This window comes from Mustela putorius, unplaced genomic scaffold (genome assembly GCF_011764305.1).
Source record: "Mustela putorius furo isolate JIRA1106 unplaced genomic scaffold, ASM1176430v1.1 tig00003845_pilon_pilon_pilon, whole genome shotgun sequence".
Taxonomy (NCBI): domain Eukaryota; kingdom Metazoa; phylum Chordata; class Mammalia; order Carnivora; family Mustelidae; genus Mustela; species Mustela putorius.
The window spans coordinates 88205903-88232770 of record NW_025421998.1 but is presented as its reverse complement, the minus strand read 5'-3'; the positions used below and the strand labels follow the sequence as shown (position 1 = coordinate 88232770).

Here is a 26868-nt window from a genome sequence, read left to right as displayed (position 1 = left end):
ACGCTGGTAGACCAGGTACCCCAGAAAAAGCTCCCATTCTCGGAAGCCTTGCATTCCCAGATAAGCCTGAAGGCCATGAATTACAGGGACATCTAAAAACCTTCGCATCCTGAGATAAGCCATGAAAAACAGATCCAATTCGGTTTTTCCTTATAAAACACAGCTTCTTATTGATACTGCCCCAAATGTTTTTCAACAGAATTGCCGTGTGCCCTAGAGTGATCTGAGGTTTAAATACTGCCTTCCATCTAATTCCTGGAAGCCCAGTTCTTCCCAAAGCTGTACCCCCTTGCAAAACAGTCCAAGTTAAAACATGCCTCTCAAAACCGACCATTTCTTTGACGCTGTTATATTTATTAAGCTACTAGGTCTCATCTAAACTGGAAAGCTGATGACAAAAGAAGGAATAAAAATACGGATGATCTTGGCAACTGTGGCTCCCCACACACGGGATTTTGAAAGAAATGAAAGCTTGCAAGGCTGAATCCCGTCAATTGAATTGAATCCCACCGGATGGCAGCATCATTAAGAACAGGAGCCGTTAGGAATCCTTTATGCTACCTCTGCCTCCTGGCCCGACATGTTCCGGAGATTTGGGGATGGGGGACTAGGCCATCTGTTGGGGGGGTGCGTGGCATGGCTGTTGGAAGTCCATGAGACACAGAATACCTGTTGTGGCGCGGTGGGTCTCTAGTGAATGTGTCTGCTAGGAGTGATGAGGACAATCACACACTTCATAATCCAAAGGAGTTTATATCACGCATTTTAAAAGTTAAAAACTCTGCAACAAATATCCTAATATTTTATGTCTTCAATGTCATGCCTTCTTTGTTCTTTTTTTTTTTTTTTTTAGATTTTGTTTATTTATTTGACAGAGATCACAAGTAGGCCGAGAGGCAGGCAGAGAGAGAGAGGAAGGGAAGCAGGCTCCCTGCTGAGCAGAGAGCCCAATGCAGAACTCGATCCCAGGACCCTGGGATCATGACCCGAGACGAAGGCAGAGGCTTTAACCCACTGAGCCACCCAGGCACCCCGCCTTCTTTGTTCTTTGAAGCAAATCGTATGACATCTTATATATATACATATATCATATGTACGTATATAATACATATATATATTGCATCTATATAGATGGATAATATCCCTATCTGAATCTCCCACCAGGCATATACTCTATCTTGCTTACTGTGACTCACCCTGTTTTCAAAATGCGGGTTTTTTGTTTTTGTTTTTTTTTTGAAGGTAGGGGTAGAGGGAGAGAGGGAACCTTGTTCCATGCAGGTCTCCATGTCCAATGTGGAGCCTGACCTGGGCCTCGATCTCATACCCCAGAGATCGTGTCCTAAGCTAAACCAACTGATCGTGTCCTAAGCTAAACCACTTAACCAACTGAGCCACCCAGGTGCCCCTCAAAATGTACTTTTGAAACACGTTTCAGATAAATACTGTGCATTTGTTTACTTGTGTGTACAAGGGCCGCCCTCTGTGGAGCCCAAAAATCTCTTCTGGAAGAATGAAGAGTTGGGAGGAATCTGGCATTGTACTTTAGTATATAAAACAGGCTTTGTTATACTTCTTTTAAAAAAAATTTAGAGTAAGTGTCCTCCAGCTCCTGGCTGGTGATAGTCCTTTCACATCTTCCTGCTGGGAGATTTCTTAGTAAACAGCAATAATCCTATTTCAGAAGCCTCCAGGTCTGTGATCTTACTTCCACAAGAGAGGAAGAATATCTTCAGGGAAGTGACTGCACATATGTCCTTAAAAATGGACTGTGTGTCTGGGGCACCTGGGTGGCTCAGTTGGTTAAATTTCTGCCTTCAGCTCAGGTCATGATCCTGGAGTCCCAGGACCGAGTCCCATATCAGTCTCCAGCTCCACGGGGAGTCTGCTTCACCCTCTGACCTTCTCCCCTCTCATGCTTGCTCTCTGTCTCTCTCTCAAATAAATAAACAAAATCTTTTTTAAAAAATTAAAAAAAAAAAAAAGGATTGTGTGTCTGTAGGCACGCAGTGGGGTGACGATCCACATGTAGGTGATGAGGGAATGGAGGAGAGGGTGCCTCCACAGGAGGCATCCGGGGCCTGGGGATGCCAGGGTAGTCTGCCAAGGCGGGGCAGCAGGCTGGCTGGGTGGGGGTTCCGGGGAGCGGGGGTGTGTATACAGGAGGCTGAGTGTGTCGGTGTGACTGGCGAAGCTGATAGTGTGTCATGAGTTACAACCTCTCACGGTTTGCCTCTTCATGAAACAGTCTTGAGCTCATTTTAAGGAAAAGGAGCTCAGAAGCAAAATTCCAGTTGAAGAAAATGACATTATACTGAAGTAATAAAGTTAGCAGAAGCAGTAAAAACGAGCACTACTCACACAGACAAGGATTTTGTAGAGGGAGTCAAACTGTGAAACCAAATATGGAGTGTAAATACAGCGACTTCTTAGACTAGGAATTAAACCAGACTTAGTTACTACGGATCCAGTAAGGTATGGAACGTCAGGGGAGCATATGGGGTACTGAGAACAGATGAACTGAACCAAGAAAAAAAATGCCTCAGACTCTAACAAGAGAAATTAACATGAATTTCAGGAACTAGCTGTTTTTCAACCCTAAGAGTCCTAAAGGAATCCTTCTTACTAATATCAAGATAATGCTTCTTATCTCTGTTAAGGCTTTTAGAAATATAAAAATCCCAAAATACTCTTGATACATTCAGATCAACTACCAGAATACAGCCCTAGGAGAGAAGATTATAAAGAATCTCAAAGATGTTCTTTTGACAAGGTTAGAGGGGAAACGGCCTAGAGATTATAGGACTTTCTCATTTGGGATTCTCTGTGAATGCAAGAGAAAACAGGCACTATGTATAAAGCTGGGCATTCAAAATCAAACTCATAGAAACTGCAGATCCCATGCTTAACTCTACTACAGTTATGCACATTGATGTGTAACATGGAAGCTTAAGGCTACATATGTGTCCAGGACAGGCCAACTGAATGAGACACTGCGTGATGAAATGATGTTTAGGACCACAACAGTTAGAAAGCACCAGTGACGGGTCACCTGGGTAGCTCAGTTGGTTGAGTGTTCAATTCCTGGTTTCAGCTCAGGTCATAAACTTAGGGTCCTGAGATCAAGCCCCACATCAGGCTCCGCACTCCGTGTGAAGTCTGCTTGCCCTCTCCCTCTGCTCTCTCTCATAAATAAATAAAATCTTAAATTAAAAAAAAAAAAAAAAGAAGAAGAAGAAGAAAGCACCAGTGATGGCAAACAGGAGGGGTCTCTGGACAGAACACTCCCACAGCAAGAGAGGCTCAATTCATATCACACATCAGACTGGTCTGGGAGAACTGCCTATGTTGAATAAAGTCTGATTAATAACAGCGGCACATGGGGCACTTGGGTGGCTCAGTGGGTTAAGCCTCTGCCTTCGGCTCAGGTCATAGTCTCCAGGTCCTGGGATCGGGCTCTCTGCTCAGCAGGGAGCCTGCTTTCCCCTCTCTCTCTGCCTGCCTCTGCCTACTTGTGATCTCTGTCATATGAATAAATAAAATCTTTAAAATAATAATAAATAACAGCAGCACATAATAAGCACAAATCACAAGCACTTTACATAGAGGTCTTATTTCCATTTTCTTAAAACATCTACTCACTGAAAATTTACAATATTCTCTCCAAGATCCTAAAATAAAGCTGCACGTCAACAAGGATATACACATGGTTTAAGAAAAAACAACCCCAAAAGAACACTTCTCTCATAACAAACACAAGATTTTCCTCTTTGTTATCACTAGTTCCTAATATTCCTACCAGAGGATGAGTGTTTCTTGTGTAATACAGGGGAGAAGGTTCTTACCATGTTTAGCATTTCATCAAAAACTTCCTGAGAGATAAAATGGTAATCCACTCGATCCCCTTCTCCAAAGTAAGGCGGTCTTGTGGTGTGGCAGGCCCTGAAAGCACAGTAGATAACCGGTCGGCTTCCAGCAGCTTGAGATTGAAAATAGAAAAGGTTTGAGTAAAAGTAGGTTTTAAAAAGTTGAAACCGATCCACGAATCATGAATTGTGAGGTAACGTAGCACTGTGGTTTCGAAGTGCTAGACCACATTCAGCTGCTCCGCTCCTCAAGGGCTCATACAAACGGGATCGTCCACACCAAGTCCGGGTGCGCGGGTGTCCGTCACCTCCTCCCACGTGACTACTTCCGCTCATTACCTGTATATTTCCACCCAAGAGTCTTCGTGTCCTCTCTGCTCTGGGCATTTCCCCGGGCCCCTCCTCATCCCTCACCTGGCTGGCCCACCTGTCTTCCAGGACTCAAGGTAAGTGCCGCGCTCCACTCCCGCCCTCCACCCCCAATCCAAAAGCCTCTCCTGACCCCCTGTGGCTGATGATGCTGCTCTCCATGTGCTCATAGCCTCAGTGTCTGCCACTGGTCTCCACCCAGTTCCTTGCTCAGGATCCCACCTCCTCAGCTCAGCCCGTGCTATCAACACCAGATATAAGCCTCCCAAGAGAAGCCCTGGGTGGAGCTCTCAGGTCAACCAGAGAGACCCTTGCTGATAGCTGCGACAACGGCATCCCCTCCCCGTCTCCACACCCTCCCGCTTACTCCCTGTCACCTGAACGGTCTTCCCTTATCCACATTATCTGGTTGTTCCCTGTCTTCCCCAGCGGGACATACAACTCAGGAGGAAAGGACTTTATCTTGTTCATCTTACTTGCTACTGCATTCCCCATCACCCGCCTCCGTGCAAGCAGTCACCAATTACCTGTAACATGAACCAGTAAAGGGACCCTTGGGTGGCTCAGTCGGTTAAGCGGCTGCCTTCCGCTCAGGTCATGATCCCAGGATCCTGGAATCGAGTCCTCCATTGAGCTCCTTGCTCAACGAGGAGCCTGCTTCTTTCTCTGCCTCTGCCTGCTACTCTGCCTGCCTGTGCATGCTCTCTCTCTCCCTCTCTGACAAATAAATAAATAAATAAATAAAATCTTTAAAAACATGAGCAAGTAAATGACACCTGCAAGGTAGAAAAGAGGCAGGACCAACTCCATTTGGTGGAGGGCAATAAACACAACTAGTCTAAGGCCACAGAGCAGACCAGCATCAGTCCCAGAAATAGACAATGGGGTCCCAACTAGCCCATGACTCTCAATTTCATACCTCATTTCTTAGAGTGGAGCTCTGGGACTGCAGTGCAAACTCATCTTTTGTACTATTCTATGGTTTTCAAGGAGCAGATGAGACTAGCTAGACATCTGACATGGTATTTCAGGTCTTCCTCACAAGCAGCCATGAGGCGAGTGTTGCTGTTCCCATTTCACAGATGAAACTGAGGCACAGCAGTTAGCTGACGAAGCAGCAGTGCCAGGATGACCCCGCGTCAATTCCTCTTACTATCGGTTACGCAGCGTCATAACCTCAAAAGCTTCTCTGTCACAGAGCCCAATTTTTATCATTTCTACCACTGTTCCCCTTCCATTATCATCAAGAATTAACTAGACTAGGAAAGTTAAAGTCTTAACATTCTACTTAAATTACAGACCCAGGAAGGAGAGTATATTCCAAGAAGACACTGTCAAACACCATGGTATTTGTTTTGTGGTGTGACTACTCTGGCATTCCTTCACACACCTTGGCAGGGCCCTGGGACCTCTGTCTAGTGGTGTCCTTGACAGGCAGAAAAGAGAATTCAGTGACTGAGAACCCTGTACTGCACACCCTTCACATAGCCTTACGCGTGGTATTGGATTTGCATTTTCCAACAAAGGAACTGAGCGGCAGGAATTTTTTTCAGAATTTCTAAAAGGAAGACAAAGCCAAGAAGTAATATGAAGCTTCTAGGCAGGTAAATAAAGAGAAGACTTCAGAGAGGAGGAGAATGCAGATGACAGAGCCTGTATCCGCTGCAGAACCTTCTATTACGATTGACCTAAGATGACTTGTGGGTTTTTGAATCCTGTCATCCAATTTTCACATGCAGAAATGTTCGCTGTGGAGTAGGCTGCCCAAATGTGAACATCTTAAAAAAGAAATGCTGCATAGTGAGAGCAGTGTTTCACTAAACTCAGAAAAAAATGATGCCTAATTTTAGACAGAAATCTGCCTGGGCCATCACCTTCAGTGTCCTTTTTCTCCCCAGTCTCAATACAATTCCATTTGTAATTTAGAGTTCCATGAGTTTATTATTTACTAATTAATTGACTAGTTAAGTCATAGTTTGCAATGGGAGCCACACCAAAGAAGAACTGAGTTAGAGATGACCACCAGACTACAACACTGAGCCGGAGAGTCTGAGAGTGAGTTTGGACATTCGAAAGGCCTCTTCATGGGCCAGCTGTCCTGGAGAATCTTAGCAAATCAAGTCCATGGGGAAGAGATGACGATTGGGAGGGGAAGGAATCCACAAGGTCAATGGAATGGCCCAATATCCAGGGAAATGTAATAGGATGAGAAGATGCCGGAGAAGAACTAGCCAGTTGGATGAGGAGTAGAAATGTTTTCAGTTTGATTCAGAAGCATGCAGTTTTAGAATCTCAGTTCTGGACCAGATTGCCTCAGGAAATAACAAACTTCTTGCTACTGGAAATATTTAGGCAGAGGTTTGGCTGTGAGCACATCTAAATTCAAGCCCATGTTGTGATGAGTACAGGGTGTAATGCTAATGAATGGTTGAACACCACATCAAAAACTCATGAGGTACTAGATGCTGGCTAACGGAACATAGTTAAAAAAAAAAAAATCAATCACAAGGGGAAAAAAAGAAATAAGAAAGAAAGAAATTCAAGCCCACGATAGCACACCATCTTGTTAGTAAGGGAACTCTTTCAAAGGCTACCCTCAAAAGCCCAGGTCTTCCTAGGGCATTTGGTAGAAGAATTAAATTAGTCCTAACCCTCAATGCAAATATATGCCAATAACTGCTGAGCAGAAAGAGATCATCAGCATCTAAGATGTTGGCACCACGTCTGAGTATCCTATTCCAGGAAGCCACCACCCCGCCCACTCTCCAGTAACGACACGCCCACTTTCTAACTCACACCATGGTGAGCTGTGACTGTACCCCAGCTGGTCCCCGGGTCTCCGGTCTCCCCTTCCCACCCTCTGCCAAGCCGCCCACAGGGCGCACTTTCTAGAACTGCAGCAGTCCTCAAGACACTCCCTGCTTACAAATCCTTTCTACTGAGACTCCTGTCTGCGACTCTGGTCTTATCTTCTGCCGTCTCCCTGCACACTTCCGGTACTCCAGGCTGTACGTGCAGTTCATCAAACATGCCTGCCCACCCCGAAGGTGCTCCCGCTGGAGTTCCACAGCCCACGTGTCTTCCACATCTTCTATCCTGGAGATCATCGCAGCACCCATCCAACTATCCTGTGAACCAGCACTGACCTGCCTGAGTCCCAGACTAGATGCTAAGCTCCCAGGACAGGGCCCACGTCTGTTTGTTCGGCAGTTCCCTGCCGGCACACGGCTGGTGCCCAATAAACACTGATTAGATGAATAAATGAGCCGTTCTACTGGTTTGTCACATCTGGATAAGCAGGCATTAGGTTAGCCTGCATTAAGGTAGCTGCGGCTCATACAACTCATTTAGCTAAAGAGCTGTGGTCTTTTCCGTGACTGTGCTAGCGTACTAAAAGTAAAGATGTTTAGCAGTCGACATCAAGAAAAAGGTCATAAAGATAGAGACTGCCATAAAATGGAGATCTCAGAAAGAAGACTAAAGTTTTCTTTCATGACTATTCAGATCACTTTCCAGGCCTTAAATGGGGAAGGTGGACAGGTATACTTGTACTGTTTTATGTTTCTCTCATTATCCATCACTCTGCCAGGGAGCCACTGATTTGTGTGGTAATATTAAGGTTGGAAATAGATTTTGAAGGCAGTAAATTCCTATCCCCATGTAGAACTAATACAGGTAAGGAAAGAACCACCAACCTACTTCTAAAACCAAGAACAAATAGAAAAATCAAAACCTAACACGAGGATAAAATCTCTCAGCCATTCTAATGCTTGTTAGACCACCTTGTTATGATTTTAATATTGACATATCTGGATACACAACTTAGTGCATGAGAATTTCATTGAATGTCTCAATCATGGGGCAGTGTAATTTTAAAAGGAAGACAGAATACCACGAGAAAATGAAATAGATGGGAAAGAAAAGATTCAAGGAAAGGGCAGAGAAAGTCCCTTTGTAAATACTTGTATATTTCAAGATGAAACTGTTTTCATGCCTTTTTTCCCCATTTCATTAAAAATCAACAAAAATTATGTTGGATAAGGAATTTAAAAATCTAAACAAGAACAATGGCTTGCCTCTGAAGATGTGCTTTGGTTTCATCATTTGTTTTAATCAGAAAGTTGCTGCATATAAAGTAGTACTTTCTTACCTTCTCCACAGATGAAATTACTAGCTGTCTAAAATCTTTTTTTTTTAATCCAATGATACGATCTTTGAGCCATACCTTGATGGAATTTTTAAAATGATGTGCCACTGAGCAAGTTCTGAACTCTGCGTCCATGGGGACGCCAGTGAATGGTGGGACAATGCTTCGGAGCATGCGAGGGAGGTGGGTGAGTGGGTGTGTACTTGGCAGCAAGACGGTAAGGCGGGTCTTTCCACGCTGGCCGCTAATTCCAGCAGGAGGAGAAAGATAGCAGTAGCAGTAGTAACTGTAGGCACGAAGCTAGTTTTAAGGTTTTGTTTCACTGCCTTGTGCCTCCACACGACACTAATTAAAGGTCTGAGTTCCCCACTAGATTACAAATTCCATTAAGGCAAGGATATTATCAATCTTGTTCTCACTGTATCTTTAGGGCTTAGCACATGGGAGGAATTCAATAAATATTTATTGAAAGAATTGGTAAACAAATGAATGAATCCATCCATCTCTCCATATATCCATCAGTGGCAGTAATGGAAAATCACCTTTATTTCTTATCAGAGTAATTTCCCACGAAATGTGGTATATAATACCCTTAATTCATTCATCCCGTTCACTCAATCTGTCACTTGGTTAACAAGTATTTCTCATGTAGGTATTAAGCGCCTAGTCATCTCCTGAACACCGAGAACCAAATGGTGGGCAAAGGTGACATTGGTCCATACCCTCCTTGGATTTACAGTTGAGTAGACAAACGTTAAATCAGTCACAAGCATGGTGGATAAGCATTCTAATAGGGGAAAAATAGGATTTAATAAAAATGAATAAGAGGAAGGCCATCCAAGTGGGAACAGAGAGGCAGACTATCTCACAATCTTGGTGATTGTAAGACCTCCAAGAACACCTCCGAGAACACACCTGATCCTGCGGGCCTCCATAAACATGTGTCACAAACCATATGATGGACCTGGCGCTCAACGTTTATAACATAATTAAAAGGAATTTTAATCAGAGAAAGCCTTGGTTTCCGGAATTCTGGTTTGCTAAAAGGTTCTGGGTTTACATGTTGGACAATGGTTGGGATACACGGTCTGCCAACTTTCACCTTCCATTCACTGTGTTCTACTTATCTACTTATCTACAGGTTCAGCACCCCTATATAGGTAGGCATAATGGCACTCTATACTTTTTTATTCTAATGTTAAGTTTTAATTTATTTTTGTTACTTCAGGGTACTTAAAATATATTAGTAAATAAATCATTTTATATATTTGGATCCCGGAGTTGTTCAAATGAGGGATGTAATTTTAGATATCTAAATAAATGGACCTGTTTCAAATAGTATTTACATTGTTTGAACATGTACAGCTTAAGGGAAGGCGAGGCATTAGAAAATAATTTGCATTGATTTTTCTTGCTGTCTGAAAAATCTTTGCAGTCCCCTCCTCTGGTCACCAACAGACATTACTAATCTAGAAGTAATTGCTTTGCCATAGGTTAAAAATTAAGAGGAAACCAGTTCAAAAGACCACAGTGGCGGCTCTAAATCGGACTCCCAGAAACCTTTAAAAAGTCTTTCAGATCCCCCCCCCCAAAAAAAAAGTCAAGCCCAGCTGAAGAATTTTTTTAAATGATCCTCATTTGTTTGATATTCTCCTCTATTTTAACCAGACCATGAGGGCAAAATGTCTCCTCCAGAAAACTGGAGTGCCGTGAATGCTAGCCCAAGGGAAAGAAAAGGAAAAGCGTTTGCCGTCATTTCTCTTCCCTTCTCATGAAATGGGCCTCAGAAGAGGCCTCCCCATGTGGAGATGAGGCAGTGGAGGTGCAAGTGGCGGGAGCTGGGGGGGCGGGGAGGCGAGGAAGGGAGCTCCGGGCACCAGGTGCCCCACCCCCATCCTCATCCCTGCTGTCGCAGCCGGCGGCCACAGCACGAGCCTGGCCTCAAACGCCACCATGCTTCACTAAAAATGCACAGACTTTGCAACCCTTGGAGAGTGATGTCAGCGGTCAGTGAATGAAGGTGAACATTTGGGGGAATAAAGGTCGACAACATGCGGGGTCTCTCTCACACTGTGATAAGTGGCAAAGAAACCGATGAGCCTTCTCTGTGCCTTTTCAAGCTTGCTGAGAATTAACAGCCCCAAGCAGCAACAGCCGACATTTTACATCCTTCCCGGCCAGTGAGCACACTTACCCGTACCGGAAGTACGTGCTGAACTGTCTGCAGAGGCGGTGAGCAAGTTCTCGCTTCCCACAGGCTTCAGGACCGGCCAGAACCAACATGGGATACGGGGCGTCCAGGCGGGGGAGAGTGCTGGAATACAGGGCAGGCAGAGACGGCCGGGTCTGGTCACATACACAGCCAGCAGGCCGGGTCTCCATCCCAGTCAGGCCTAAGTCAGGATCTCCAGTCCAGTCAGGCCTAAGTCAGGGCCTACACCCCAGTCAGACCTAAGTCAGGGCCTACACCCCAGTCAGGCCTAAGTCAGGGTCTCTACCCCAGTCAGGCCTAAGTCAGGGTCTCTACCCCAGTCAGGGCTACGTCAGGGCTTCCACCCCAGTCAGGCCTAAGTCAGGATCTCCAGTCCAGTCAGGCCTAAGTCAGGGCCTACACCCCAGTCAGACCTAAGTCAGGGTCTCCACCCCAGTCAGGCCTAAGTCAGGGTCTCCAGCCCAGTCAGGGCTACATCAGGGCCTACACCCCAGTCAGATCTAAGTCAGGGCCTACACCCCAGTCAGGCCTAAGTCAGGGCCTACACCCCAGTCAGGCCTAAGTCAGGATCTCCAGTCCAGTCAGGCCTAAGTCAGGGTCTCCAGCCCAGTCAGGGCTACGTCAGGGCTTCCACCCCAGTCAGGCCTAAATCAGGGCCTACACCCCAGTCAGGCCTAAGCCCGTGACTGAGCACCTGCTACCTGCAGGCACTGGACAGGAGGCTGGTCCTACTTTCCCGAGCAAGTTCGTGATGATAGGTCAAAAATAATATTCAAAGCATAGGTAATAAGTCAAGTCCAAATACATGTAAATTTACTTTACCCACATTTTTAAAAGGAAAAATATGGTAAAATGTGTTAGTTCTTAGTTGATCAAGTATTTCCCTAAGAACTTCAACATGAAAGAAGGAAGACTGCTCTCTGAGAATTAAGTTTTAGTATCTATGCCCACTGAATTAGAACACAGATATGCAATGAAAATGGTAATAATTAAAATCTACCTGAGCAATCAATATGTCCCAGGCACTATTCTAGGAGTCTGATGGGCATTAGCTCATTTAATTACTACAGGAAGTGGATGAAGATGTTTCTGTCATGATCTATCATTACCCCCGTTGGATACACAAAGAAACTGAAGTACAGAGAGGTCAATTAACTTGCTCAAAGGAACAGCTAATGGCTAAGAGCTAATATAGGAATCAAGGCATGGCTTCTGGGCCTGGAAGACTGGACTACGGAGTGAAAACATGCTGGCTGATGTGTGTGAATTCCACTCGTGCCACAACTATAGAAATACAGAATAAGATATATTTTAAGAATACACGCTAAGGTATAGATTCGATGAAGAATGGAGGTGGTGGCGGTATAATTTTTCAATCTCTCAGAACATTCACAGGGGAAAAACACAAAAAAAGGAAAAAGTTAACAGCAAAAGCCCATGGATAACATGTGTAACAAAACCAGATGAAAAAGTTTTTCCATGAACCAAAAGCCCACAGAACCTTGCACATTGCAGGGATCCACGCGGGGGGAAGAAATGGGGCAGCAAGTGACACACCTGAAGACAAGGGAACCCCAGCAGGGCCAAAGGGTATCCACTGGAAAGCAAACAGGCTGAAACTCTACATGAACAAAATCTGTAGATCCGTATTCATAATAGCTGGATTTGTAATAGCCCCAAACAGAATCAGCTCAGAAGCCTTTCGAGAGATGAATAGTTAAACTAATCGTGGTACGTTCACACAAGGAATATGACTCGGCAAAAAAAAAAAAGGGAATGAATTGTTGGTATATCCAACAACTTGGGTGCATCTCCAGGGAATAAGGCTAAGTTAAAAAAAAAAAAAAAGCCAATCCTAAAATGTTATACATGATATGATTGTTTGTATCATATTCTTGAAATGACAACATGATAGACGTGGAGACTGGACCACTGGCTGCCAGGGAGTAGGGGAGTTGAAGAGGAAGGAGGCAACTGTGGTCCTAAAAGGGAAGCGCAGGGATCCTTGTGACAAAACTCTTCTGTGGGGGTGCTCATACGATCTAGATGTGTGGCAACACCACATGTAAGTAAATGCACCCATGAGTACATGCAAAGCTGGTGAAATCTCATCAGGCCGGTGGGTTGTACCAATGTCAAGTTCCTGGTTTTGATATTCTGCTGTAGTTATGCAAGGTATCACTCCTAGAAACATCTAGAAACATCTTGAATTTCTCTGTATTATCTCTTACAGCTGCATGTGAGCCTAAAATTATCTCAAAGTTATACACAACTTATGAATCATTGAACACTATGCCAAACACTAATGATGTCCTATATGTGGGCTAATTGAATTTAAATAAAAACAAATAAAAAATAAAATTATATGAAAGTACAATTTTTAAATGATTAAAGAGGAAAAAATTGAAAGTGACAAATATTGAGTATAGACAAAGGATATCTTCTATCTGAAGGATAAAACCAAAGCAAAGGAACAGAACAAATATTAAAGACCATAATTCAAGAAAACTGTCCTGAAATTAAAAAAATAAATAAATAAAACTATGCATTGAAAGAGTACACAGCATACCTGAGAGTATTAGCCCAGAATGACTAATATTAAGAAAGAAGTCTAGCAAAATGACCTGGCTTTAAAGAAAAAAAAATCACTCAGGTAGAAAAAGAGAACACATGACTTACAAGGGAAAGGTAATTGTTTTTAGATTTTGATAGATGTTTTGCACCGCCCCCCAAAAAAGAGTATCATCTTTTATATATTCAAGGAAAAAGTGTGAGTCATGGATTTTTAAATATAACAAAAATGACTTTCAAGTATAAAGGACAGAGAATATTATCAGCATGTAAGGTAAGGGTTCAAGGGATACTATCCCATAGCACATCCTGAGGAGTCTACAGGAGAACAAGCTTCGCACACCCAATTAACTCAGGAGACATTAATACAAAGGCTGACGGGAAGGCATAAATGTGCAGTTATCCATAGAACTAAGACAAATGACGGCAAAGGGGGAAGTATGGTGGGTGACGGATACACGTTCTGACAATATAAATACGGTACACTATTTTTAAAGTGGGAGATTGATACTTACATAAAATATATACAATAGGTAAGTTCTCAGGGATAGAAAGGAGATACAAAGTCTCCAGGGACCAGGAGTAGTGGTAGGAACTGGGCTGTTACTGCTTAGGGGTTACAGCTTTTGCTGGGGGGTGGAGGGATGAAAAATTTTGGAAACAGGTGGTGATGATGGTTGCCACACAGTGTAAATATGATTAATGCCACATACTTACACACTCTAAAATGGTTAAAATGGCAAATTCTATGTTATAGATACTTTACCACAATAAAAAATGGGGGCGGGGTGATGGGAAGAGCATGGGCAAAATATTATTTCAGTGTTTTCGGCAAGCATGTCAGTGGTAATATTAGGACTGATACTGTTCTGCTGCAATATGGGATTTTAAAAAAGTAATTATGGGATATTCTAAATCCATCTCCCTCTGTGTCTTTGATGTGGGAGGGAAGGAAGACACAATAGACAGGAGGATAAGTAAAAGCTCAACTATCGTCTTGAAATTGAGTTGTATCAGTATGAATTCAGGAGGTATTTTATCATCTACCTATAAATAAATATGGATCTATCTATATAGACTAGATATAAGTGCATTGAATAGATGTAGACAGAGACATATAAGTAGATAAACAGGATAGATAAAATAGACCAGTGGGTGACTGGATAGATGGGTGGATGGTTGGACGAAAGGAAGGAAAGAAATACATTCTTCGGTCTGTCCACTAAAAAGCCTAACGACAATGACCAACTCAGGAGCAATGATTACCTCTAGCAACCAGGTTGTGACTGGGAAGTACCATTTCTCACTGAAACCAACCAGGGCTTCTTGGAGAAGTGGTTAATTCCAGAGTATGGACAGGGCTTGTAGAAGATGAGCCTGGAGGACAGGAGAGCAAGAAAGCTATCAGTGACCACCAGGCCAGAGTCAAGATTCTGCCATGTAATTTTAGTATTGTATCCTCACCCTAGTCGCACCAGAGGAAGGGACAGGGTTCCCCAATAATGCAGCATAAGAGTGCCAAGGTCAAGAGTTAGGGTTCCCTGTAGGGCCAGCCTGGGATGGGCAATGGTAGTCTTGCCCCTGTCTCCATGAGTTTCTCACAACAAACACTGCTTCATTCTGGAGCATCTGGGACTGCTTGGCCATTTTGCTCTTGTCTACTCAGTAACCACAAATGATGATGAAATACGTGTTTTTCAGACAGTGCTGTAAATTTCTTTGATACATATTTTTATATAAATGTACCCTAAAGCATGAAACAACTAGCAATCTCATAAACTAGGAAAGAAATACAACGAAGACATAAATGCCCTTCTTTTAAATCAAATGTGCTTTTCCAGATGTATGCAAATAAATGATAAATCAGTTCACCTAGAGGGTGACCATAAATATATAAAACTGTCAATGTCTATATTATTAAATTACATGTAAAAAATCATGTCCTGGATGCAAAATAAAACATGTGCTCTCTGTGGGAAACCAACCATGTGAAGTACAGGAGCAAATACCACATAAAGAAGGGAAGCCATTTATAACGAAGAGATTTTACAAGTATTTTTAAAATGCCTTTGGGTATTGATAGAATTTCTGCAATATACTTATAGCATAAATGGCCATCTGCTCCAACAGATTGTTTAAAAAGAAACGGAGAAACTGTGGTAAATCTGTCTTTGAACTTAGATGTGAGAGACTCTGTTCATGCGCTCAGCTAAGCTGGGTGACTCACGGGCTCAGTGCAATTGATGTAAAGACGATCTCAAGTTTCCTTTGGGCTGGCTGGGCTTCCTTCTATGGACTCTCTCATAGTTTGCATTCATGCTCTTTGGCAGGGCTATCCAGCACTCACTCACAGCTAAGGAAAAACTTAGAGTGGACGAAATCATCACAATTCTCTGTTCATGAGGCAAAGGTCTATGGTTCTGTCCTATAGCAGGAAAACCGACACATTTTTTAAACATGGCGTTTCGCTGTCTATGTCATAGCTAACCACCATTCAAGGGGCCGGATGGTCAAGGGGAGACGAATCCACTCATCTCCACACCTGGGAAACCACCAGTGAGTGAACCCTGAGCTCAAGCATGTGACGATAACCCTAAAACTGAGACAGTCAAAGAAAGACCCTCCTCTCAGAGAAGGCGAAGAAGGAATGAGTCACAAAACAGAGGGCTGGGGCAGACGACGACGATGTCCTGGGCTCACCACCCTGAGTTCTACCCTGGGGATCCCTCAGGAATACCTGTCAAAGATCCTCTGGGGCTGCATCACGCTGTTGACGACATGGGTCAGGTGATCTTGGGCTGCGACCACTTCAGGGGGAGGGTCATATATATTCACAGCTGCAACCTTTTCCAGAATTAGAAATGCAAGAGGAAAACATGCTTCATTTCTTCAAAGAAGACAAGTCTTAAATTTTCTTGAGCAAAACATTCAAGACAGGTAACCGGGTGTGGAAAATCCCTTAACGCATACTCATGACCTTTGCACTCCATCTTCCTGTCTACTCTAACTTTCCCAAAACCTAAATAAGGAGGGTTATCTTAAAATACCAAGCTGGAGTCCACGGGTCCCCCACTTCTTTCTGGTCTCTGGTTTGGGAGGGAAGAAGCAAACACCAAACCTCTAAAGCCCAAGAGTACTTTTAATATAGTAAACACTCCCACTTTGAGCCTGAGAGGAAGGAATAAAATACTCAGTTCTAGATCCCAGGTCGTCGCTACCACGGGGACGTGTTCCTCATGCCATCTCACCAGGAGCTATTCCAATGATCTCAAATTCTACCCAAACCTCCTCCTCTTTCAGCAGAGCTTCCTGTATTCAAAGATAGGGGTCTTTCCCTCGCAACGCAGACTTCTCTAACCAAATGTCCTTGTCGCCCCTCTACATCCACGATCCTCGTGTACCCCACCTTTACTTAATGCAGGCTTTTGAACTGCACTCCCTTCACAAAACGTTAAAGAGAAAGAGAAATCTAGGAAGTGCCTCTGAGTTTGAGAATAACAAGGCACTACCATCCGTAACTATTTTCATCCGCAATTTCCAAGAGGCATGTATGAAGTGGAATATCTGCCGCTCTACATGCTTATAACTGTTTTCATGCTCACCTCAAATTTGCATTTAGTGTGAGAAATCCTTCGTTAATGGAGATTTCGGCTGTCACCAGTCACTAAAGCAAGACAAAGTCCCACCCCGGTAAGGTAGCAGGGAGGCAGGTGCTAGTGTGTCAGGTCCCATCACTCTGGAACTGTGTGTCCAGGGGGATCATGAATTTAAAAAGTGGAAATAAGGGTTTAAAATACCAGGAGACTGATCTGAGTACTTTTTGATTATATATGTAGAATGACATAATAATACATTTCATTATTAAATGAGTGTTTAGAGCAACACAAACAGAATCACACACCCTCCAGGAATGGTAGTTCTCCAGAATTAACAGACTGCCATCGTGCTGCTGCCTGGAGCCGTGGAGCGCGGCTTCCGACCCCACTGCTGGCCTGTTGACTGTGCAAGAGCAGCACCTTCGCTGCATCCGTGCTGATGCTCAGCTTCGCAGGGGGTTAAGCCACAGAGTAAGGAAACACTCCCTAAATAAGCCGTTACTTCCCATATTGTCACGTGCACCACTTATTGATTACACTGGTCCTGTGGTGGGCAGCAAAGCCCTTGAGCACACTAACTCTCAAACACATGGAATAATGTGATTACATACCTTTTCTTCCACTTTAATTTTCTTCTGGTCTAATTCTGTTAATCGTAGGAGCATAAAAATCACAAAGAACCAATATTCAGATTTTTCCTAGTTAAAATATGAAAAGGATTATTCAGTTGCCTTCCTTTCCCACGTAAGCAAGCACTAGCATGCTACTCCCACAAGTAGGCGTTTCAGCTTCTACCCTGTCGACATACACACACACACACACACACACCCCCCTCAGGGTGTTTGCACTTCCACGGTCACCAGTCCTGTCACATTAACTCACATGCAGACTGTGCCTTGTAGCTTACAAAGCTCTTCGAAGTTGTGATCTTATTAATCTCCCTGTGACATAAGCAGGGCGGGTATGACCATCCTCATTTCTAAAGAGAAACTAACCAAGCCTCAGTGGTGAAGCATTTCACCTAAGAGTCCGTGGCTGGGGATTCAAATCCTGTCCTCTAGCTCCAAAGAGGTTCATTATTGCAAATGATGAACATTATTTATGACGACTTTGTATTTGTTTAGTATTATTTTGAACTTGTACTGTTTGGAATTTATTTTACAATAAATAATATTCACTTATAGAACAAATTCCTTATTACTTCCAACCATCTGCCATGTTGGGATTATCTGGCTTTTAGAAATATAATTAAAGTTTTGTATTAAGAAGCAACATCTTTGAAGAGAAAGGTATTAGTGGATGATGCATTTATAGATAAGAAATTACATGAAATGAACATACAAAAGTACCCTTTTTGTCCTTTGTTGGATGAGTTGGGGGGGGTTGTGTATATAAGTGAGCTAATGCCCAAAGGGTTTGTGGTATTTATGCGCATGCGCAAACACTCCCCATGGCTCTAAAACTGGAACGGGGAGGAGGTTGGTGGCTACTTTGTAAGTCCTGTTCCTTTCTTACCAGAAATGCTTTTAAGTCGGCGGCCACTATTCCCATACCAAGGACTGGATTTATTTTTTAATCTTGTTTTTCATTTTTGCTTGTGCTTTATTTTTTTTTTCTTTTTGTTGGCCAGACATGTTCCTCAAGTTACACACACAGAAAAAGGTACCCGGAGGCACATTTAAATTCAAGAGTCTCTGGAAAGGGAAGGGAAGGGTATAGGTAGCAAAATGGAATGAAGGACAAATGGAAAAAAAGGGAGGGACAGAAGCCAGGACAGAGACTCTATCAAGGGTAGGAAAGACAGAGGCTTAACAAACAGTGGGTTTTTGAATACCAGAGGTGAACAAGCCATAGGAAATAGAGTATTTCTTTCTATAATACTTTTTACAACACCACCAATTTCCCCAGCTATATCCAGACCAATTACTATAGATATCTGAGACCTTTCCCCTCTTACACCACAGGAACCAGTAGCTGTCTACACCTCCGGCATGGTGCCTTGTATGACAGAAAAGGACATTGCTCCAGGGTCAGTGGCTGCGTCAGGTGATTTTTATTACCAGCTGGGATGAGTCACACATGAGCCCCCCAAACCCTCCCCACCCCCACCCCCCCAGCTCCAGACAGGGCACTCCAGGCTCCACTGTGGCCTAGGGCACCAACAGCCTCTCCTTTGCCCAAACCTCCTAATTGTTTCCTTAGAGATGGAGAGTGAACACAGGGCATCACATCCCTGATGCTCCTTATCAAAAGTACCTCTTGAAGAATTCCAAAAAGGTCCCCACCCCCTCTCCCCACATATTCTCTCTCTCACCTGAATTGGATTTCTTAGAAAATTGAGAACCCGGAGGAGAGGTAGATTTTCAATGTATTCTATTTCACCCAGCTCGGCAATCTGTTTAATCAAAGAAACAAAGTATTATCAGTAGACTAACTGTGCAACCCATAATACAAAGTTCTGTGAAAGGAGCTGACTGGGATCGTCTAACATCAACTTCTTTTAGAAACCGCTCTGTTGCGTAGCGCAGCCTTCTAAGGAGTATTCGGATCGCAGAGCACAGGAATGACCGTGTGCCGCCTCACTAAATGGGAACACACACAAGCCATGTTTTCTTTTTTCCTCTCATTTAAAGAACAGTGAGCTGATCCTCCTCTCAGCCATATTTATTTTAAGGCAGAGATAACTTGGTATGCAGAATCAGAGAAATAGGACAAAAAACGCAGATGGGGGCTCCGTGGTTCTCTCTCCTAGGCCCTAATCCTCCTAACCCTCCTGTTCCTCAGTCTCCCTCCCCAGCCTGCCTCTGCTAACCTGGCTATTTGGGACTGGTGAAGACTTCTTACTACGCGTGCATGTGTAGCTCTATTGTTTTTTCAACAAGAGGTAATTATTTTAAGGAAAGATAAAAACAGAAATGATAGGACACAGTTCTTGACATGGGTGTTTGCCTTACAATTTTTTGTTTACACTGTATCCTTATGTTTTATACTCTTTTCTGTGTAGGTTATGTTTCACAACTTTAAAAAAATGAAAAAAGGTTGCTGGTGAGTTCCTTAATCTGACCAACGAGAAAGCTTGGGTTGCAGAAGGCCTGTATTTCCCGCTAAAACACAAACAGTTTTATTTAAATTTCCTGTAGTTAGCATAATTGTAATTTTATTTCAAATGTGGCTATTAACTTTTGCAAAAAAAAATTAATAATCACATCATTTCTATTTCTCCCCAAGTCATTCCCGCGTGCGTTGTGAACACTCTCCAAAGGTAGTCACCAATAATTCCTGAGTTATCTACCACAGAATGCAGCTAAAATTAAACTACTCCCAGAGCTAAATCAGGGGAAGGACATATGCACCATGTTCAAGGGATGCCATTTTCAAAGACGTAATATAAAAGGTAAATTCTGAGTCATCATATAGAACCTGCATTAGTTCTAGATGTTTATTAATAAGCAATCATCTGCTTATACCAATGCTATGCTATCCGACACAGCTCTTTCAACACAATGGCTATATCCATTAGAGTGACATTTAGATCTTCTGCAAGATAAAAGGATCATTTTTTTTTTTTTAAAGATTTTATTTATTTATTTGTCACAGAGAGAGTGAGTGAGAGCGAGCACAGGCAGACAGAGTGGAAGGAAGAGTCAGCGGGAGAAGCAGGCTACCTGCGGAGCAAGGAGCCCGATGTGGGACTCGATCCCAGGACGCTGGGATCATGACCTGAGCCGAAGGCAGCTGCTTAACCAACTGAGCCACCCAGGCGTCCCAAAAGGATCATTTTTTAAATACCATGTGATTCAGGAAAGTGGAATAGTCAACTAGGTTCGCACTGCTTGGTCAGAGCAGTGGGCTGATTTTCCTCTAGCATACAGCCCCTGTGCTTGGGAGCCAACACAGATGCGAGAAGGGGGATGTTTTCCTGCAATGAGCATGTCTCACCACTAAGTCCTGGCCATGTGCCCCGGCACACACTGCTGGTGAGTGTGGAAACTGGCATGTTTTTCCTAAGAGGCAAGCTGATGGGTTTACGTGTACATAAGCTATGAACCAGCGGCCCCATCCTCAAGAGGTTTGCACTGAAGAGATCTCAGACTGGCAAACATTCGATAAAGAACACTGGGCCCAACATTTTTAGTAAAAGCTTAAAAATGCCTCAATTCTGAATAACCCCACCATTAGGTGATTAAATGAGTCATAGCACAGTCCCATAATAGGAACACTACACACCCTTTAGAAGGGTAGAGATATCTCTGATAACTGACATGGAAAGATCTTGAAATGCTGCAAACAACATGAATAGCATGATCACGGACTACATAAAATTAGAACTAAAATGTCAGCTGGGAGCATCTGGTCTTTTGAGAGTCACGTGAGAGGGACCCCGCTCCCTTCCCCACTAGCCCTTCCAAAGGTAGGAAGAGGTTGTTAAGGGGAGAGCAAAGCACGTAAGGGCTAGCCCGGCTTCAAGATCCTACGCCTGCTGACTTAGCCACACTGCACAGACACTGGCTGTCCCTTAAAATTGTATATATGGCTCACAGTGCCCTTGGTCCCTCTCCTGAAGACCTCACCCTACAGCAGACCCATCCTCATGTCTTCTTCTCAAATGCCAAGCCCAGGGCTGTGTGCCTTACAGACTATTCGTTACAGTAGGTGTCGGGGTACAGTGCCCCAAATGACTTGAAGTGAGACATCACCGGAAAGGTTCTTTCCTGGAGGACCTTGAGCGATGTCACACTGGCAGAGCTGATCCCCAGATTCCAGATGCCCCTCTTCTCAAACCTCCTCTGCCCCTGGGGGTTACTCCCGACCCCTAGCAGCTTGGCAACTTCAAATTCCTAGGGAGAATAGTTCAGTTGACTCATGTCGCCGTTTCCTCCTAGGCTATGCTCTCCCAGCCCCAGCATCCACACTTAAAGCCCCCTGTGAAGGCTTTTTTCTTTGATCGATTGGCTGATTGATTTGTGAAATAATGACACTAAAAGAAGGAAAACAGTGTTCTCTGAATAACTCCCCAACCAATGTCTTATTTCTAGAAGAAAGGCCTGAGGTTATCATAGTGTTAACATTTGGGAGATAAGTTTTAAATGGCAGAAATGACATCCACGCTAACAAGGACTATAGAGAGTGATAAGGGCCCCCAAATCACCCAATGATGGGAAATATTTGCAAAGGAACTTAAAAGAGATGATGAAATGATCGTGTGAGTGTACAGCCATGTGCCAGCCGCTAAAAGCAAGTAAATAATACTGACAGAAGTACAAATGATAAAACATCGAATTAATCATATGAGGAACAACAGCTAAGTTATGTTTCTGTAAAATGACAAACTTTCCATCCCTGACATGGTATTCTCAGTAGTACTGGGGAAACCTCTGAGGAAATCTGTGCAAGGCACGAAGAACATTTCAAACTACTGTTGGTTGCTCTCCAACCTGCCCAGTGGGGAGCTGGGGAATTATGTTATTGTTACGGACTCAATTGTTCCCAAAGGATTCCCTGCTTTGGGACACATGGCCACTTTTTCTTTAATAGAGTCTCCTGAACATTTGAAATTTATAAACTCCTTTACTCACTTAATGATACTTTTTTTCCCCTTAAACATTTTCAAATGTAACTTGAAATGCCTCTTGAAATGGAAGAAAATGATATATTTATTCATGAGGTCTTTCTAGAGCAGCACTATCCAGTATGGTAGTTACTAGCCACATGTGGCTACTTAGCACTTGGAGTATGGCTAGCATGAACTGAAATGTGCGTTAAGTACAAAATACACATCAGATGTCAAAAGCTTAGCATGGGCAAGAGGTTATAAAGCTCCTCACCAATGATTTTTTGTTTTTATATTACATGTCGACATGATGATATTTTGGATGTATTGGGCTAAATAAAAGGTATTATTGCAATTATTTTCACATGTTTCTTCTTACTTTTTTATTGTGGCTACTAGAAAACTTAAAATTGTATATATGGCTCACAGTTATGGCTTGCATTATATTTCTATCAGAAAGCACTCTTGGGGGCGCCTGGGCGGCTCAGTGGGTTAAAGCCTCTGCCTTCGGCTCAGGTCATGATCCCAGGGTCCTGGGATCGAGCCCCGCATCTGGCTCTCTGCTCAGCAGGGAGCCTGCTTTACTCCTCTCTCTCTGCCTGCCTCTCTTGTGATCTCTCTGTCAAATAAATAAATAAAATCTTAAAAAAAAAAAAAGAAAGAAAGAAAGAAAGAAAGCACTCTTGTAGAGCATTATACTCTAGGCTTTCCTGAAGGAAGAGTCACCAGCATTTCATTTACTGTATTATGCTTCAGCATCGAGAACACTGAGTCTGGAGGCAAACCATCCTACATTTGCATCCTGGCTCTGCTCTTCGCTAGGCGTAGAATTTGGGGCATGTTACACTTAATTTTTGTGCCCCAGTTTCCTCATCCAGAAAATATGACAATAGTAGGGATATAATAAGGATTAAATGGGACAATGGACATGAAGCGCTTAGAACAGTGCCTTGTGCACGGGTATCAGCAAATATCTCTAGATGATCCTTTGACTGCAATTATTACTATTATTAACATGAATCATTATTCCTTCCCCTGACTTCTGAGATGCATTCAGTTGGGATTTGATGAATGCATTTCACCTTTTCAGTACTCCCTGGATACAGGTGAGAACCATTTTCATGGTAATCTCACAAAAGGACACTAAAACCGTATGAAATAGAGACTATGCTGACTCCATAAGACACGTGGCACAGGGTACAAAAGTTAAATGAACTTTATAAGTTGACAAAACAATTTAATATACAAATCAAGTCAAAATAAGGACTAAGAGTTTTGTCTGTGATTAAAAGTCTCCTTTGTCTGTGATTAAAAGTCCCAGACCTAAAGATGGCCTTTTCTTGATGTTTAGACGAACAGGTGATGCAAATTCATTGGAGAAAGAATCCTCAGACATAACTGATAAGCACCATCGCATCTGAACAGAGAAAGGTCTCCACAGCTGCACATCTCCCCCCAGATAAGACCCATGCCTCTTTCAGGGCCAAAGTTTGCATTTTCAGGAAGAAATAGTCAACTTCCTTAGGATGTCTTTCCAAAAAATGTGCCAAAGTACTCAGAATAAAATTGTTTTGTAGACATTATTGCTTAAGTCATCAATAAACCATGATTACAAGCCCAAATGCTTCACTGAAAATAATGTATAATAAGAGTGAATGCCAATTTTTATAATTTGTGAAACAAAGTTTGTTTTAAACCAGATATGGAAAATTTGAGTTTATCCAATCCCCAACTCCTACAGATTAGGAACATACACTATTGTTACCAACAGAATATTGGACTATGCCTCTTCTCCTTAAATGACAGTCACGGGCAACACCAGCCTGAGGCTCTTCTCATGTTTCTCATTTCCCTGCTCTGACACTTCAGATACTCCCAAGGTTACCTTTCTATACAAAATTTTACATGAACACATCTACTTCAGAAAATCATGTCCACTCGATTGCAGATTAAACCCTGAAAACAATGTATTAGGAATCATAAAATTTTCAAAAATTAAGAATCATATTAATTACAAACAAACAAAACAGTCCTTCTGCAACTATTGCTCCTGGAGATTTTCTAGAATAATTCTAAGCTGGTATTTCAAGTAAGAGCCCTGGAGAAACTAATAATGGGTCCTAATATGTCCTCTTAAGCAGATGCTAAACCAGGACAGATGATGTGTGACGTTACCTTATTATCTTCCAGGTTGATCACCTCCAGGAAGTCATGGTTCTCCAAGCCCTGGAGGCTGCTGATCTGATTGTGGGACAGATCCATGATCTGCAAGGCTTTTAGGTCCTCCAAACCTGTGAGCTTCTCAATCCTGTTACTGCTCTACAATTGGTAAAATACATTCAATATCTTAAAAGCTTCTAGTAGGAAAAAGTGTAAGGCCAAGTTTTCATTCTGGATACTGCCCACATCTCCCAAAATCAACAAGCTATTCTTGTTCCCCTGCCCCCTCCCATTTCCACCAACCACCTCCCTAAACGCATATATGAATACCCCAGAAAGAAATCCTAGTATTTCAGCTGGAAGAATCAGAATGTCATATTTTCACTAAGGTTCATGCAAGATGAATGTTGGAATCAGTAGGACAGACAGAAGCTAGGTAGTATAAGCTTTTAACATTGTTTACCTAAAGCCTGAAGACAGCATGACTCCATGCTTATCTTCAGAAACAACATTTAATGCAAGTCTTTCAGCACCATTGTGTTACACCACTCAAATAGTGTGACTACCACACTAGTTTTTAGGAACATTCTAAATATAATCACTTCATAGCACAATGGCCATGGTAGTCTGATTCATGGCTTGAATTATTCATGTTCTTGTGCAGGTTCCTCCTCTGGAATCTAGGCCAGACCTACGACTTCCCTTAAGCAAAAGAATATGGCAGAAGTATGCCAGCTCCAAGACTAAGAATTAAGAAGGCCTAGTAGTTTCCCTTCTTGTGTCTTGGAGCCCTGTGCTGCCACGTAAGGACTCTACCTACTCTATTAGGAGAGGATTTTTGGAGAGATCGCATGGAGAAGAGGAGGTCACATGGAAAGGGGCCCTGACACTAAAGAGAGGAAAAATCCAGCCATTCCAGCATCCCTGCTGAGCGCAGCCCCCAGTCTGCTGGTTGAATGAAGCAAGAGAAGCAGAAGAACCACCCTGCTGAACCCAGCTCAGATTGCAGAATGGCTAGCCAAAACCATGGTTAGCGAGTAATATTTCTCCATGCACTACACTTGGGGTGGCTTCTTATTCAACAATAGATATCTGTGTTCTTCAATAATTCACACATAAGCATCTTCTCAGACAATGAGCATAAAACAAAGATTCAGAGATTCTCTTTCCCAACCCCCACGGACCATAACCAGAAATGACAGTGGCCACAATAATCTGTATTTTCTTGTGCATTTTCCAACATACAGTTCCTTGGGTTTCTTAGCCTCAAAGTGTAAGAACATGCCACAGTAAATTTACACTTTCAGTTTTAGTTGGGAATCATAAAGACAATTTTGAGGTTTCAATTAATGACATAAAATGCCCATCTTTAAACTTTTAATACTTTTAATAAGCACTTAACTGAAAAATTAAATTACAGCATGCTCTTCCATCTACAGTATTTTTCCTGATATATGATTCCTGGTACATTGTAACAGCAAGAGCTCATTTTCATCCTATCTTTCATAAGATTTCACTTCAGTAATGAGCAAGATTTGTAGTCATTAGTTTAATTCTGTGGCTCTTTAAAATATATTACTAGAATGTTGGTAATCTACAAAGCTGAGTGATAATACATGGGGGTTCATTAAACTATTCCCTTTTTAAAATATGTTTGAACAATTCCATAATCAGAAGGGAAAAATACTCATAACCCCCATTTGCCTAAGTTAAGTCGAATTTCCTACTATTCAGAGTTCAAAAAAGTTCTAAAAAGTGTAATAGGAAAGGAAAAGAAAAAACTGCACTAAAGTTAACATAATATCTATACTAATTTAACTTATTGAAATAAGACCTCAATATCCTATTTAAAATATGCCCATATGTAAAATTTATATACAATACAGTTCTTCCCAAAGGACTTTGAAGTGTTAAAACTGTGGAAGACAGACTGTAATAAATCTTTACAGCGTCTCTGATGGCTTTCAAAGTGGTAGATGCAGAAGAGTAGAGTGAGGCATAGAAGCGTTTAATTAGTTAGCCTATGTTCATAAAGGAAGGCCGAATGGGGAGATATTCAGAATCACAGAATTTCTGAGTTGAAAGTCATCTAGTCAAACCCTTTATCTGATGCTGAAAAACGGACACATTGCCCCTCAAAGTGGACATCCAGTTTCAGCAAGTTCTTTTCTGCTTTTCTTTTTTTGTAAAATCATGATTAGCAGGGAAAAGGAGGCCTATAGAGCAAAGCTATTTTCTTAAACAGATGAAATGGGAAATATTCTTCGTCTCCCTAATTTGGAAAGGAAAATATAAATGGCTCTTAGTAAGACAAAATGAATTTTAAAGTGTTGTCCTCCCTTGCTCAAAGAAGCAGTTGACAGAAAAGCCCATGAATGACCCACACTATCCCCTTC

The 26868-nt window shown here is 42.6% G+C and overlaps 1 protein-coding gene across 4 annotated transcripts in view; it reads right to left on the bottom strand.

Moving 5' to 3' along the window:
• Positions 1 to 26868, bottom strand: part of LRGUK (leucine rich repeats and guanylate kinase domain containing) — a 109317-nt gene that overhangs the window by 52526 nt on the left and 29923 nt on the right. For all 4 annotated transcript variants that reach the window (XR_198647.3, XR_006601410.1, XM_013050323.2 and 1 more), the window contains exons 7-12: positions 24488 to 24631; positions 19076 to 19156; positions 17373 to 17459; positions 15903 to 16009; positions 10577 to 10696; positions 3846 to 3942 (exon numbers count right to left, since the gene is read on the bottom strand). Coding sequence is in view for 2 of the 4 variants with exons in the window: in XM_013050323.2 (XP_012905777.2) it covers positions 3846 to 3942; positions 10577 to 10696; positions 15903 to 16009; positions 17373 to 17459; positions 19076 to 19156; positions 24488 to 24631 (636 nt within the window). In the remaining 2 variants the exon portion in view is untranslated. The remainder of the gene's footprint in view (positions 1 to 3845; positions 3943 to 10576; positions 10697 to 15902; positions 16010 to 17372; positions 17460 to 19075; positions 19157 to 24487; positions 24632 to 26868) is intronic.